Source organism: Pogona vitticeps, chromosome 2 (assembly GCF_051106095.1).
Source record: "Pogona vitticeps strain Pit_001003342236 chromosome 2, PviZW2.1, whole genome shotgun sequence".
NCBI lineage: Eukaryota > Metazoa > Chordata > Lepidosauria > Squamata > Agamidae > Pogona > Pogona vitticeps.
The window spans coordinates 13,009,474-13,025,077 of record NC_135784.1 but is presented as its reverse complement, the minus strand read 5'-3'; the positions used below and the strand labels follow the sequence as shown (position 1 = coordinate 13,025,077).

At 45.5% G+C, this 15,604-nt stretch overlaps 1 protein-coding gene across 1 annotated transcript; it reads right to left on the bottom strand.

Annotated features, from left to right (window-relative positions):
* On the bottom strand, positions 1-5,540 carry LOC144587163 (vomeronasal type-2 receptor 26-like). Its single transcript, XM_078386769.1, has 3 exons — positions 5,382-5,540; positions 4,109-4,235; positions 1-3,674 (listed from the first exon to the last, which is right to left on the bottom strand). The coding sequence occupies exons 1-3, from the start codon at positions 5,538-5,540 to the stop codon at positions 2,749-2,751; spliced, it is 1,212 nt and encodes a 403-aa protein (XP_078242895.1). The 3' UTR covers positions 1-2,748.
* Positions 5,541-15,604: the final 10,064 nt, after the last annotated feature.

Sequence of the window (15,604 nt, the reverse complement as noted above, 5' to 3'; positions counted from 1 at the left end):
TGGAAGAATAGTCAAAAGGAAAGAAAATCCTAGAAGGATATTTATTTATTTGATTGATTGATTGCCCATGTAGTGGCCAGTTACTACTCAGGGTGGTATGCAATAGTACACTCTAGCCACCCGCCATAAACGAAGATGATAACACCATCATAATAACAAAACAATCCACAGAGGCGACAGCAAGCAGAGATAACATTTAAAGATAATCTGTCCTAGCGGGAGGATGCTCTTGAAGGCCTCCTTGAAGAGCTCGGTTTTAATGTGCTTCCTGAAGGATGCATTTAACGGGAAGGGACATTAATTAGAAGGGGAGAGTTGCATCAGCCGTACAGCGAGCTAAATTCTCGGTGGGATTTAGGCACAGCTGTAGAGCAAGAATGAAATTTCCTGAAGGGAATTCACCAGAATGGTTCGAAGGTTTGCTATGTAAGCCGCCCAGAGAATTTTGGGTAGTGTGGGCGGCATATAAGTTAAATAAATAATACATAAATGAACCGACTAACATAAAGGAGAACATGGTCTGTCCTTTACTGGCTCAGTCATTCCCCTTCTGAAAATCCAGGATAAGGTCCATCTTTTGGAGATGTATATGAAAAAGCGTACAACATGAGATTGTTACTGTTGAAGATAATGGGCACATAGAATCATAGAATAATTGAGTTGGAAGAAGGCCTATAACATCATCAAGCCCAACTCCTGCCTTTCCTCTGTCAGAATTTCAAATCGCCCTGCTCCAAAATGTTCTCCAAACAGTGTTGTCTCCCCATGGTGATGAGGAAAATCATAATTCTCCAGGAATGGTGTACTCTTTTGTTTTCTAGATTCCCAGAAATCTCCAGGTAGAATTCTGGGAGTTTCAGCCCACAAACGCACATTTACAGATACCTACCTTTCTCCCACCTGGAGCATTATGGACTTTGGTGGCTGCATGGCCTTCCCTTCCTGTTGTTAATGCTGGAAAAATGAAGCTGCTGCTTTGCTTCTTGGGAATCATTGTTCTTTGGGAGCCACCCTCAGTAGAGCCTAATGGAGAGGAAGACTATGACTCCCATAAAGCAATGTGGGAGCCAGGTGCCGGGAGAAATTTGTCTATTTCATAATCTGTTTTATTGTACCGGTGGATTGGCGAACGGTCTGAATCTGGATAATCAATATTTAGTTCATTTCCCCTCACTGGATGTAGCGATTTCTATGGTTAGGAGTTCTGGACAGGGGACTAAGCTGGCAAAATGGGAATCAAGTCTACCTTTCCCTTGCTTCCTCTGCATCTCAGTCATTTTGAGCTGTTGTGGTGTTCTTTTGATGCTGGATATTATATGGGCTGACCCCTTACTATGGGATGCTCACTGTACAGTTTAGTATGTTCTTGGAATGTGTCAGGTGTCGGTGAGGCCTGGCACACACGACTCAATAGTTTGATGATTTCCTGTTTGCTGGGCCACTAGGGCCATGCCAGTGTGGGGCCTTGTTGGGGTTGTTTGGGACAGTTAGTGAGTTGGGGGTTCCTCTGATGGAAGAAAAGACAGAGGGACCTGCTACTTGGTTGGCCTTTCTAGCCATTGAGACTGAAACAGGCATGCTAAATCCCCTCAGATAATCTGAAGGATTTAAGGAGACGTTTGGAAGAGTCTGTGGCTAGTAGCAGGATGTCAGTGAGGGACCTAGAGGAGCATGCAAAGTATTTACCCCAGGACTCACATTTCTGTGTTGGCTCTTGGATGCAATAATGGGTTTCTCCAAACCTCACGAAAGACTTGAGATTATGGAGGCTATAAAGGAGGAATTCTCTCACCTAGAGTAGGGCTTACCTCAGAGGCCACATGGCCTTCCCTTCCCTTTCTTAATGTGAAAAAAGGAAGTTGCTGAAGTGCTTCCTGATGCTTCCAAGTTTGGGAATTGTTCCTGAGGAATCCCAGTGTAGTTTCATTCTGGATAGAGGGGCTGAACGTGAAGGTACAACTTCACGTACAGTCTGAGGTGGCAGACTGCAAAGAACCTTGAAAATGATGTGGCAGACTCAGTCTGCAGAGAAACGTGGGTCTTTGTTACAATGATTTGCAAACAGCAAATCGTCGTAACAATAAGCCATCTATGCTGGACCCAACCTAGAGAAGAGGGCTAAGTTGTTCAAATGCTGTGCATTCAGAGTGTCCTTTAGAGCGAGATGTACTCTGATGTGGCCCACGGAATGCGTGGCAGGGAGTATCTCCGTGATTGGACACTTTTAGTAGAGTTTTAGCAGTTGTATAGCCCATTGACCACTTAATGCAGTTTTGTGTTTTCCTCCAGCCTAAGGTCCTCGACCTTTCCTCTGTTCAGGGTATGATGTTGGCTCTTGCATTTCAAGTTAAATCCTGGGTCTGGGCTGATAACCGTGCAGGGATCTCAGGCATTGCAAGGTGCTTGAGGGGTGGCGCACAGAAAGAGGCCCTACCATGGATGACAGGGTCACTCAGCCTCCATGGAGAGTGTGGCAGGGAGAAGGAGGGGGACCCCCAGAAACTGGACAGGGGAAGGAGGGGATTCAACCAGAAGTTGAGAATCTGGTTACAGATAGGAAGAGATAATTTTATGAAGCACTGGGACATCAGTTATGTCTGGAATGTTTTCATGGAAATGAAGTAACTCTTTCAGATCAAAGGGGAGATATTTTCTCAGACATCCAGATGAACTCTTATCATCCTCATCAGCAGTGGCATAGTAGTCCACACAGCTGCTGTAATGAGAAATTCACAAGCTCGTAAGTCATCAAAATTTCTTAAAATTCGTTTTTATGTTACATTTCATCATGAGATGCTCCTTGGTGTTCAGGTGAGGCCTCAGCACAAGGATGTAGCACTTGGGGATAAAGATACAGCCCACAAGCCCAGCCCCGGAGGCCAGGATGGAGAAGACCTGGACGGCCACCATGTACTTCCCCCTGGTGCTCAGGTAGGTGGGCACGAAAGACACCCAAACGCTACAGAAGACCATCATGCTGAAGGCGATCAGCTTGGCCTCGTTGAAGGCCCCAGGCAGCTTCCTGGCCAGGAAGGCCACCACGAAGCAGACGGCAGCCAGGAGACCCAGGTAGCCAAGGGCCGTGTAGAACATGGCCACAGACACCTCGTTGCATTGCAGGATGATCTCTCCAGGCCGGGAGTGGAGGTCAGAATCCGGGAATGGTGGGGAGATGCCCAACCAGGTGGAACAGATCACCCCTTGAACACCAGAGCAAACTAATATGATGTTCTTTGCCAGAGCCCTTCCCAGCCACTTCTTTGTCCTGCTCCGTGGCTTGGTGGCCAGGAAGGCCAGCACCACAGTGATGGTTTTGGCCAAGACACAAGAGATGGCAACTGTGTAGATGAGGCAGGAGGCTGTTTGTCGGAGGAGACAGGTGGCTTTCGTTGGCCGGCCAATAAAAAGGAAGGAGGATGCAAAGGAAAGCAGGAGGGAGACGAGGAGAAGGAAGGAGAGGTCCCGGTTGTTGGCTTTGACGACTGGAGTTTCTAGGAATTTGAGAAATATTCCTAACACAAGACCAGTAATTAAGGACAAGAGTAGGACAAAGGAGATGAGGGTGATCCCCAACGTTTCTTCATAGGAGAGAAAGGTGATAAACTTGAAGACACATTGATCTCGCTCCTTGTTTGGATGCTGATCTTCTGGACATCTGGTGCAACGGTCTGCATCTGATGTGGAGGAGAGAGAGGTAATTGCAATACCAACAAATGATTCTATAGTCTGGTTGGGAAACTTGGGAGAGAGGAGGGGACCCCCAACCACCTTTTACACTTGTCAATTGCTGCTTCTCCCCCCCCCCAAAAAAAATCATTAGAGAGCAGGTCATAGTTTTCCATTAGGATGACGATGCAACAGCAGAGAAGAGGGTCTTGTTCACAGTTTGGCTTTCCTAACTTGTTTCAATTGCAGGATATTTGAGAAACTGGCTAACAGCCAACCAGAAACAGTCAATTCTGTTCTTTTTAGGGGACGCTATCCTGGCACTGCTCAGATATTGGCCGCCTGGTTACGAGGGGGTCAGAAGAGGGGTCTCAGAATATGGGGCCTCCCTTTAATTCTCTCCCAGTGCACATTAGATGACTCTCCCTCGGACGTCCCCTACCTTCCCGACTGGAGAAGGTCCCTTCTGGACACTGAGCACAATTGTAGCAGCAAGATGGCTTTCCTTCTTGGGTTTCCTTGACATATCCAGGGGGGCATCTCTCAGAGCACGTGGAGCGAGGCGTCGTCTGGCAAGAGAGCAAAAGGACATCAAGGAGAAAACTTCAGGCATGGGGGGCGGGATTCTGGTTGCACCCTGGGAGAGCGTAGTGCTGCCCCATTGCAGTCTCGGCACTCACAAATGTTCCCAACCAGCCTGTCCCCTGCAGTGTCGTTCTGCAGGAACTTAGTGAGGGGATGGGACGGCTGAGCACATGATGGCAGCAGGCGATGAGGAAATGTTCCACAGGTCCATCAACACCCCCCCCCGACCTACAGCCACTACGTCGCTAAAGATGAATGGTGCAGCCAGTGCAGGGATTGCCCCATTGAATCTGTTGGGCCAGGAGGTGCTGGAGACCCATGTGGGCAAGTTCAGCCGAGGTCCAGTCACTTGCCCCCGGGGGCTTCCATTACATGATGGGACTGGAGGGGGAGGAGCCCCCCCTTGGAGCCCCACCACTCTGTTTGGAAAGGGCCAGCTGGATCTCCAGCCCTACTTGCTGGAAGTCACCACCTGCCCCTTTTCCGTATAAGGGAAGTCAAAGGGTTGCTTCTTGACTCTCACAGCTCCCCAGATTTCCCCCTTGGCCCCCAAATCCCCTCTGTTGTCTTCTTAATCAGACTTCTGTGACTGATTGTGCCTTTAATGGAAACGTGGTTGGTCAACTTACTCCCGATTCCCAGCAACACACTCTTTTGATTGAGTCGAAAGGGAAATGGGCAGTCATGGAAGGAACACACACAACCACAAACGCTTCCTGGTGTAAATCAGGTGTAACAGAGCGCAACACATACACGGCTGTTTGCATCTCCGAGAGGCCATTGTGAACTGTTTGAGGTCAGACATTGTTTTCCCTAATAAAGGATGAATTGCTATGTGTTATAGACATTGTATGTGTTGTAGGCTACACTGAGGATGCCTGGGGGTAGGAGGGAGAGCTACCGGTCACTTTATGGTTCCATGTGCCTTATTTCACCATGTCTTAGAACATAACAGCTCTCCCTCGTGCAAGAAGGCAACGAGGTCCCAGATACTTTAGCCCCAGAAGCCAGAGTCACCCCCAGGAACGGCCATGGCATCAGCCCTGCAGTCCTGGCAATGATCACGAAATCACCTCTGTGGTCCGAAGTGTGGGAACTGTTGTAATAGATAACACAGATCGTGCCCTTACCTGGTTAAACCTGAAGGGCCAGGCAATGAGCTCTGGATTCAGGGTCAACGTCACCTGGGAGGGTGACTTGGCCTCTAGACTCCCAACCTTCACTCGGCCGTGAGACTTATTGTGCAGGAGGACCCAATTCACTACGTCAAAGCTGGTTGTCATCACCATATTCTCGTCCCCATCCTGTCTGCCTGTGGAACTATTCGGAAGGCGGATTTTTCTCAGGAAATGGTGCAGCTAGAATAAACCCACTGCAGTTAGTAATTCATGCGTGAAATTTCTTGTCATGCTTTTCATCAATACTTCTCAGGTGTTGTCCGTGTAGCAATTTATTTTTCCATCTGTTCTATTTACATTGTTGTTTCTTTTATTGAGCCTTTGTTTATCCAATGCCCAAGTAATTTTTCTCTGCTTGTATTGGTATTATCATTTAGGTTTCTTTTCCCCTCCTCTACTACCTGCTGTATCTGCAGTAATCCACAGCCTCTGATTTTTTGTGGTAAATATGATCTGTGGACATCACTTCTTGGACGTAGTGTGTGATGCATGTTCATTAGTTTCTGTATTTTTCCATTTAATTTGTCTAAATCATTTGGACCTAATTTATTTTTCCAGCTAGGTATCTAAGGAGTGGAGCTTACAATGTGTTTATGGCTCTGATGATATTTATACTTTTCATCGCTTGAGAATGATTTTATAATATTGCCATTTTATAACTCTGTTCTATTTCGTTTATGGATCTTGCCACGGTGTATAGGGAAAGCTCCACATTTGTCAATTCCAAATTTCATTTGGATATCTTCATTAAATATTTATACTTTATTTAGCAATGATTCTATCTCTGTGGAACTTTTTGCATATAGTTTTAGGTGATCCATGTGTAAGAGATGATTGATTTTTCCTGCTTGTCCTGAAATATGGTAGCCCAATCCAGTTTAGTTGCAATTGTCATCATAAAAAAACAACAACATTATATTATAATTACCATGAAAAATGGGAGCTGGTGGCTTACTGTAAATACATTTCTTTACTATCCACTATCAACGGACATCCACAGACTCTCTGTGAGGAAAATGAACTCTCAGGAGAGAGGCAGTCTCTTTTGGAATCCTAACCACTGAGATGACTATTGGTGGGTAGATTGTCTGTCCCTCCTGGTCATACCAGCTGGAAGGCAGCACATGAGCTTGTAATAAAATCCAACATACCTGGCCTAAGGTAGGACCAGCAATTTCACCTCACTGCTCTCCTTGCTTCTAGCTCCAAAATCAGAGCTCAGAAGGCATGTGTTTTTCATCTCAGAATCAAGATGGAGGTGGAACATTTTTGCCTTCTGCCAAACACAATCCTTCATTGTTAGGCAACACAGCCAACAGTCCCACAGAAAACGGAAGGGAGTACCTGCCAGGGTTGCAGACGTGGAGGGCTCCGCCCGCTTCTTCCGCCTGCCGTCGACCCCCATTTGGATGTGGAAGAATAGGCTGCATTCAAGGCAAGGGCTACACATTTGACACTGGTGTAGGTGCTGTAGCCGTCTTGGGATTGGGCCCTTTCCACCTCCTCCTGGGGCACAGTTTCCAGGTTCTCTGCCTCTCTGCATCTCGTCCAGCCTTTGACGGACAACACGTGCTTGGAATAGGAACAGGAAAAAGCTTTCTTCCAAAACTCTTCAAGAGCAGCAGAAAAGGGTTCGTAATAGTCATATTTTGCCCTTTGTTGGGTTTCCATTTCCAAGGAGAAAGTACCGTGGAGATAAACGAAATACAAGGTTTCGTAAGACAAGACCATGTTCATATCCTGAAAAGCTGTCGTGATCCAGACTTTGGCCCCAATCCCATACGCTTCCAGTTTACTCTCTATCAGGCTTATTAGAGCAAAAGACTCGACAGTGTCTGCATGCAAAACAACTACATTGATTTCTTCCCAATCGAAGGAGAGCTCCAACTGGGTCCATATTTCTTTTGTGCTGGTTTGTGGTATCCTTTTTGAGAAGGCCACACAAATCTCTCTCCTCATCATCATCCGCGTCAAGGCTTCTGTGAACCTTTCTCCATCGTCACTGTCAGAGGCAACAAGAGCCACCCACGTCCAGTGAAAATGCAGGAGCATTTGGACAATCCCCAGATACTGGCTTTCTTTTCTCGGGATCATCCGGTGGAGAAAAGGGAACTGGGTGTCCTCATCAAGAACTTCAGCAATGAAGCCAAAACTGAGCTGGTAACAGAAAGAAGCGATAGCAGCTTCACTTTGTTGGGGACAAAGAAGAGTCTGAAAATGGATAACATCTAATCATGGAAGTGGCTGCCTGTGTTTGGACACAGTGGTAATTTCCAAGAATAATTTTTGATGCAGCCGAAAGCATTTGAAGAAATTTTCCAATGGATTTCATGGCTGTATGGCTGTATCTTCGCATCATTGATGTTCATAACACACCTCATCATGCCTACTCCCACCAAATCTACCCATATCACTCGATCTAGCCAGGAGGTAAGGTTGAGGAGCTTAACACCGAGGGAGGCCCAGAAGGAAAAAACAAGAAACCAGACCTTCTCAGCAGTGGCTCCTTGCCTTTAGAATAAACTCCCTCCTGAGATGAATATGGCCCCTACGCTGGGCATTTTCAAAAGCCAATTGGAAACTTAGCTGTTTAAGCAGGCCTTCCCTCCAGCCATTATTTGATTTAATTTTTAAAATTTTTCTTTCTGTCTTGAACAATTGATTACTGATGTTGTATATTGTTGTTATATTTAAATTGTTTTATTTTTAAATGTTGTTAGCCGTCCAGGGTGGTCAATAGACCAGATGGGTGGGATATAAATACAATAAATAAATAAAACATAAAATAAATTAGTGTCCCTTAAAATATAAAGTCATTTGGAATTCCAAGTGTTCAATGCCCTCCCCCCTCCCTCAGTCAGTGATGATCTTTACTTGGAGGGGTTTAGCAGCCCCTTTGACAGTGATGTGCACACCACACACACCCAACAGATCCACGCTTGGGAAAATGTTGGAGACATTGGTCTACACAGCATCTGTTTGTAGGGGAAGATTAACACTGGCAGGACTTCTTTCTATCATGTTCCAACCCAACTTAGCCTCAACATACAAGAGCTTGAAAGGGGAGAGGATGGGGGTACACATATGGGCCTTGTTCCCCTAGCCCCCCAGCTGTGGGACCTCTTCTTTGATCATTGTGCCTTGAATATGAATTTGGCTGAGTTGCCTTGGAGCCATCTCAGAATAAAGAACCCTGCCTTACTGAAACACATTTCGGAGCAATTTATTTAAGGCCAGTTACTTCACACACACACACACACACACACACAAAGACACACAAAGACACAGAGAGAGATGGATAATGATCTGACATTCGAAACAATGATATATAGAGACACCACTGGGAGAACACTGCTCTCAGGGTGGCCATCCTTGACGAAAAGAACTTCAACCATACATTTCAAATGGGAAAACCAAACAAAGATACATCAAGAATGTCACTTCTCTCCCCTTTTTTGGGGGCAGGGTCAAGGGGGTTGTGCATCCCTCTGCAAGTGATCCAGACCACGTTGTGCTGCTCCAGTCCAAATCCTGGCACTCCTGTCCCCTACCAAGCTTCCCTGATTTTGTCTGGCAGCAACTGCACACATTTCTATGCAGATTTTTATATTTGGCTTAAGCAGAGACTTTTCTGTTCACATCAAACTCTTCTGATGTGCTTGGATATCATCATCCACCAATGATGATTTTTAATGACCATCCTTGATTCCAAAAAATCATGTGCTGCTTATAAATGGTTTAGGACCTCAGTACTTGACAGAACGCCTCCTCCCACCTAGATCTACTCGTAACACTCGCTCTAGCCAGGAGGGGTGCCTGAGGAGCCTAATGCCGAGGGAGGCCCAGAAAAAAAAAACAAGACACCGGTCCTTCTTGGCAGTGGCCCCCCGCCTCTCGAATAATCTCCTCTACAAGATTCACTTGGCCCTTTCGCTTGATATTTTCTAGAGCCAACTCAAGACCTGGCTATTCAGGCAGGCCTTCCCTCCGGTCACCATCTGATTTATCCCCTTTTTCCATCTTGAATAATTTTCTAACTGTTGTTAAATTGATAATATTTGATTGTTTTTATTCCATTTTATTGTGAGCTGCCCAGAGTAGACGCTGTCTATATGGGCAGGATACAACTTAAATAAATAAATAAATAAATAAATAAATAAATAAATAAATAAATAAATAAATAAATAAATAAATAAATACCGCCCCATAGCCCGTAAAGCACTCTCATGGCTACACATTGCACAGCTCCACAGTGAGCTGAATACTCAATTTGCCAACCTTGGATGGATGGAAGGCTGACTGAGCCTCAAATTGGCTTCCTGGGATTGAGCAGAGTTTGGGTTGCAGTGTTACATTTTAACCCATGTGCCACAAGGCTCCTGTCAATTAACACCTGCACTCAACAATGCAGTTTGGAAGTTTAGGTCTGAACATTAATTCGTCAGTATCAAAAATCAGGAGATTTAACCTGTCATTGTCAGTGTTCCAATCTCAAAATCTCTATTACATGTGGAAGTGATTTTATCCACTTCTCAACGGAAGCATTCGAAATTAATTTACTGTTTGAAATAAATTGTTTGATTCACATTGCCTTCTCGTCTGCTACTCTCCTGAAGAAGCTAGATCTTAGCTGTACTTTCTAAAGCCCTAATCGGTTTTCGAGGGATGTAAGATGTTCAAGGAATGGTTTACCACTGCAGTCCCAAAGAGTTTCCCTGACTGAGCAGACATTCAATCTCCAATTCGGTAGAGAGAGTGGAATGACAGTGGAGTAACCCTTTCTCCTGCCTTCCCAATGTCCTACCTGTGGGATTTTGTAGGTGCCCAACAAGCGGGAGATATGGGTGGAGATCTCAGAATCGCCTCTTTCGAGAACAGCCACAAGGTGACTTCCTCTTCCGCAGCTGTAGTTCGGGATATTGTTCCCTCCGCCAGACAGGAGGTCCATCAAGGCGTCAGAAGTGATTCTTCCATCAAAATGACTCTCATAGATGTTGTAACCCAAGGTGAGGTTGGGCAAGATCTTAGGATTCTGGTTGATGTCTTGAATGGCAAACAGGAAGGACAGGATGTGCCAGAGCAAAGCAGAAGACACTCTGCCAAAATGAAGAGACATCAGATTTAGGTGTTTTGGGATTTTTTCCCCATAAACAACTAAGCCTCTCTAGGCAGAGAAAATGAGAGAAATGTGTTTCCTACAGAGAAATTGACCTACCATTCAAAGATTGGTCTATTGAGTTTAATCTAGTAAGGAATAGCCATGGAGTTTTTTAGATCAGCAACACCAGGAAGAAAACAAATGCCATACCAGCAGCTTGCGTTCAGTAAAAATCAAACATCACACTCTTCCCAAGACAAAGGAGTAACTTCAAGTGCAGAAGGCGACTCGTCTTTTCTTTATCTCTGGGCATATGCCTTTATCCTCAGCTCCACAGCCAAATCGGGCAGTCCTGGGATATTGATGCTGAGTAATTTCTGAGTAGATAGGATACCCCGTCTGGTGTAGTGGACAGAGTCACAGACTAGGCCCGAGGAGGCCTGGATTCAGATCCTCACTCAGCCTTGGAAGCTCACTGGGGTTTCTGGAACTCCTTAAATATCTCAACTTTAAAGGTTGCCATGAGTTGATTTTGACTTGACAGCACATAACAGAACAGAATTGGTAATATCACTTACCTACTAAGGTACCTACATAGGGAAATACATCTGATTTGCACCTTGATCCTCAAAGCACTCCACACTGCAGTTCACACACATACACCACGTCCAAATGCTTCTCACCACAAAGGATTTGGTTACACTGCAGCTGAGACCCGTATTCTAAAACATTTGTTCCTCTGACCAACCCAGCTGGCCATGGAAAGACAGAGAGGCAGCAGGGGTGGCCCTGAGAAAACACCTCTTTCAATATCCCACTTACCTTGAAAGACTTATTAGGGCTTCTGTGTGTCATTTCCAACTTGACAGCTCATTCAACCACTTACTATAGCTGAAGAAGGACTCAGCTAGTGGAGATCAGTTTTTCACTCTGTATGTCCAGGATGCCCACAGTCCTCCTTTGAATAACACACCAGAGCGAAGAGCTGATCTATAGGGACGGTGGGTGCCAGAAATCTCCAGTTGTCTACACTGAGCAGAGACAGCTGGGGAGTCGGTAGGGGAGCAATGAAGCAGCCAAGACAGAGTGACTTACTTCTCTAGATTGATTAAAGGGGGTTTAGAGAAATCAGAGGATGCTCGAATTAAAGCATGTTGTGCAGCAGTGATGGCACCAAGGAAAAGGTGTCCTGGCCGGTAGTAATTCACTGCTTGGTGATCATCCCGCACCAGATTCAAAGGGCAATGGAGGTTTTTTTGCATCCCGCACACTCCAGGAGGTAACAACAGCAAAACCAGCAACACCAGGATCATACTGGCTTGGCCTCCTGGCTGCATCTCCCCTCTGACGCCCTCTCTCAGCTCCATTGCCTGCTGCTGAGAAGAAGTGAAGAAGAACTCTAAAAATGCAAGGTCCAACTGTGTTGTGTAGCTTTCATGGTGGAAGGGATTTCCTGTGAAATCTCAGACAGTGTTAGTTTCTCTAGCCTTCCCGTGACTCTAAGCTCTCAGCAGCCAAGGAGATATTTTTATGCATCAATGTTTTCAGCAAAAGTGCTGAAAAATACTTCTTCACATGTTCCTCTTAATTATATTTTGTAGATCATTGCGTTCACAGTCGATCTTGGAGGAAAGAAGATCTCTGGAAGTTTAGAAAGGACAGGAGTGAATTATTATGATTAGGATAATTATAAGGGATGGAGAATAATGTATTTAACCATGGGATCTGAATTTTCTGTGTGACATGAGGCGCAGGTGCAAAGCGAGAGAAAAACAAAAGTTGAGACAGTTCATTGTGTTTTCAGCACTTCAAGATCTGGGAGTGAGAAGGTCCCTTCCCAGCCTTCACAACAAAGAGTCTGGTAGCATCTTCTACGCTTAAGAAATTCATCTTAACATAGGCTTTTTATTGACTAACAGTCGTTTCAAAGGGACATCCAAAGGCCTTCACACACACGTTTCAAAGGGAAAAAGCCAAGCAAAGAAACACCAAGAAAGTCAGCTCGATCCCCCTTTGTTGAGACAGGGGCAAGGGAGTTGTGCCTCCCTCCGCAAGAGATCCAGACCATCTTGTGCTGCTCCAGGTCCAAACCTTTGCACTCCTGTCCCCTACCAAGCTTCCCAAGATTTTGACTGGCAGCAACTGTACACATTTCTATGCAGAGTTTTATATTTGGTTTAAGCAGAGACTTTTCCGTACAGGACTTGTATCAAACTCTTCTCCTGTGCTTAGATGTCATCATCCACCAATGGTGATTTTTAATGACCACCGTTGATTCAAAAAAACTTGTGGTGCATATATACCACCCCATAGCCCTTAAAGCACTCTCATGGCTACACGAAGCACAGCCCCACAGTGATTTGCCAACCTTGAGTGGATAGAAGCCTGAATGAACCTCAAGTTGGCTTCCTGGGATTGAGCAGAATTTGGGCTGCAGTGCCACATTTTATCCCATGTGCCACAAGACTCCTGTCAATGAATACCTGTACTCATCAATGCACTTTGGAAGTTTCGGTCTGAATATTAATTCGTCAGTATCAAAAATCAGGAGATTAACCTGTCATTGTCAGTGTTGCAATCTCAAAATCTCTACTATTTGTTGAAATTGATTGTAATCATTTGTCAGTTGAAGCATTTGAAATTAACGTACTGTTTGAAGTTGTTTGATTCACAGAGAATGTCATCTGGATTGCCACTGTAGTTGCGTAATTAGTAAAGTCTCCTTAGCTTTTTATCACTCTTATCCTGGATATACAGAGATCCTAGTCAATATCTAGGTTGTCCTGTCAGGTGACACATTCTGTTTTCATTGGCGCCTCATGAAAGAGACTCCGAAAGACCAGGGAATATCTGTAGATAAGCTCTCCATAAGCTTTCCTTTTCAAATGAAGAATTTTAATTGGGAAATTCAGTTAATTCCTTTGGATGTCAACTAAACTCTTCCAGATAACTTTTCTAAATATTTTATCACATTTCATAGAATTTCTTTTCCCTGCTCCGGGTAGAGTCTTGAGTAGCAGTCAAGCTGATCTTCCTTTCGGGAGACTGGCTCCAATCCTTTCACCTATGAGAGTGGGCTCTTTCTACCTCCCCAAGAGTCTGGGTGAGATTTCTGAGCCTTAGTTCACCTGTGGACTGGTCGGTACCAGAGAGGCATATGATGCCCTCAAGGCCACAGGTGTAGCAATGGCTGAGATGGGATTTTAGCAGGTCCGTGAAGCAGTAGAAGAGGACTGTTGGGTTGATGCTCTGGATGGGGAGGCTTTGAGGGGCCCTAGAGGTGCTTCTGTGGCCAGAACATTGGGTGGACAGCTGGGAGACTATCCACTGCCATGAACCTGACATTGGATGGTGTATCTCCTCCCTCTGCTCCATGATATGCCGGAGAGCCTGGCCAGGTTCAGTTTGGCCTTCCTCTCCAGAGGATGATCAAATCTAGGGGAGAGCCACCACTAAATGGGACTCTGGAACTGTAGCAAGGGAGAGGGCTCTGCACCACACTTCTCTAAGGACACCTGATGGATTGCATACAGCACCCGTGTTGTGGCGCTCCGTGTTTGATCACTTAAGGAATGTTCTGGAACTGGCAGGAGGCCGGACTCTGGCCCTCCTACTGAAAGACCTGAGGGGGTTCCTCTTCCCCAAAAAACTTTGGGAGAGACCTCCCGGGCTCCCTAACATTCTTGAATCTGGTCTTTGGCCCTGTTGGCTCTTGAAGGAGTCTTGTTGCTCTGCTAAAAAGCTTGTTCAATAAACATAACCTTTGAGCTGCCGAGCTGGAAGGGACCCTGTGGATCATCGAGTCCAGCTCCTCTGAAGGAGGCACAGTAGAGGAATCGAACTCTCAACCTCTGGCTCCACAGCCAGACGACTTAAACCACCGAGGTACCCAGCAGTTCCTGAAAATACTCATTGTGTCATTATGCAGGAGGGCATGGGGGGGACTCACAACTGTATTTTCTTTTTTATTGGGCCACCTTATATCTTAGGTACAGAATAAAAATCATGCGAAGAGGATGATGATGATGATGATGATGATGATGATGATGATGATGATGATGATGATGATGATGATGATGATGATGATGATGATGTGCCTTCTTCTGCAGTGAGGTGAATTCAGTCCATCAAGTAAGCCACAGGCCTGAGTTTGCTGATCAGGACTCTTGCGGACAGGAAATTTTTGCAGATTCGTCATTCATCAATCTGAATAAATTTGCTGGCAGGCAATGACAACAGCATGCGAATTGTATTTGGACGAACGTCATCTTCCTAAGTGGCCCAGTTCTGCTGCTTAAAATCTGGGAAGAAAGATCTTGCTGCTTCAGTGGTCAGAACAGTTGGAATTCGATCATGTTCTCATCAAGAATAGCAGATTAATACTTTGAAATAAATAGACATCATAGATCATAGGAGGAAGGAGGAGGAAGGAATGAAAAGCTGACCAGCAGCGGTGCTTCTCCAAATCATCAAAAAAGCCTTCCTTCAAGCCTAGGGTGAAACAAACCATTCTTACTAATAGAGGAGTGAAAGCATCCTCTTGATTCCAGTTGGTACAAAATGCTCCCTAGAGCAGTGGTCCCCAACCTTGAGCCTCCCGATGTTCTTGGACTACAACTCCCCGAAGCCTTCACCTCCACCTCTGCTGACCAGGATTTCTGGGAGTTGAAGTCCAAGAACATCTGGAGGCCCAAGGTTGGGGACCACTGTCCTAGAGGACACCAGATTAAGTAAGTCAAAATGAAGACTGGAGTTCTGTAAAGTGCCTACAGTGGCGAGTAACTACTTAAGAGAAAAAGTCACTGAAATAATAATTTAAAACAAACAGAGGAACACAAGAAAGACAGGCAGAAACCCTGTCATATGCTTTAGTGCTCTGGAGAGGACACTCCTCGATTCAGAGCATGTTACCTTAGTCTCTTGAGACTGAAGGATGCCTATGTGTATGTATCTGGGGGCATCCTGGGACTGTACAGCTCGCTCAAAGTGACACAATCTGTCTTTGCTCCTGGAGAGTGACTGGAGAATCAAACTTCTGACCTGTGGCTCAGCAGCCAGGGAGCTGACTCACCAAGCT

Excerpts from the sequence above, each read along its gene's own strand:
- LOC144587163 (XM_078386769.1), bottom strand. The coding sequence starts at position 5,540 with ATGGTGATGACAACCAGCTTTGACGTAGTGAATTGGGTCCTCCTGCAC. Across the intron at positions 4,236-5,381 it reads GGCCCTTCAGGTTTAACCAG|ACGACGCCTCGCTCCACGTG; the intron begins GTAAGGGCACGA and ends CTCTCTTGCCAG. Across the intron at positions 3,675-4,108 it reads GACCTTCTCCAGTCGGGAAG|ATGCAGACCGTTGCACCAGA; the intron begins GTAGGGGACGTC and ends CCTCCACATCAG.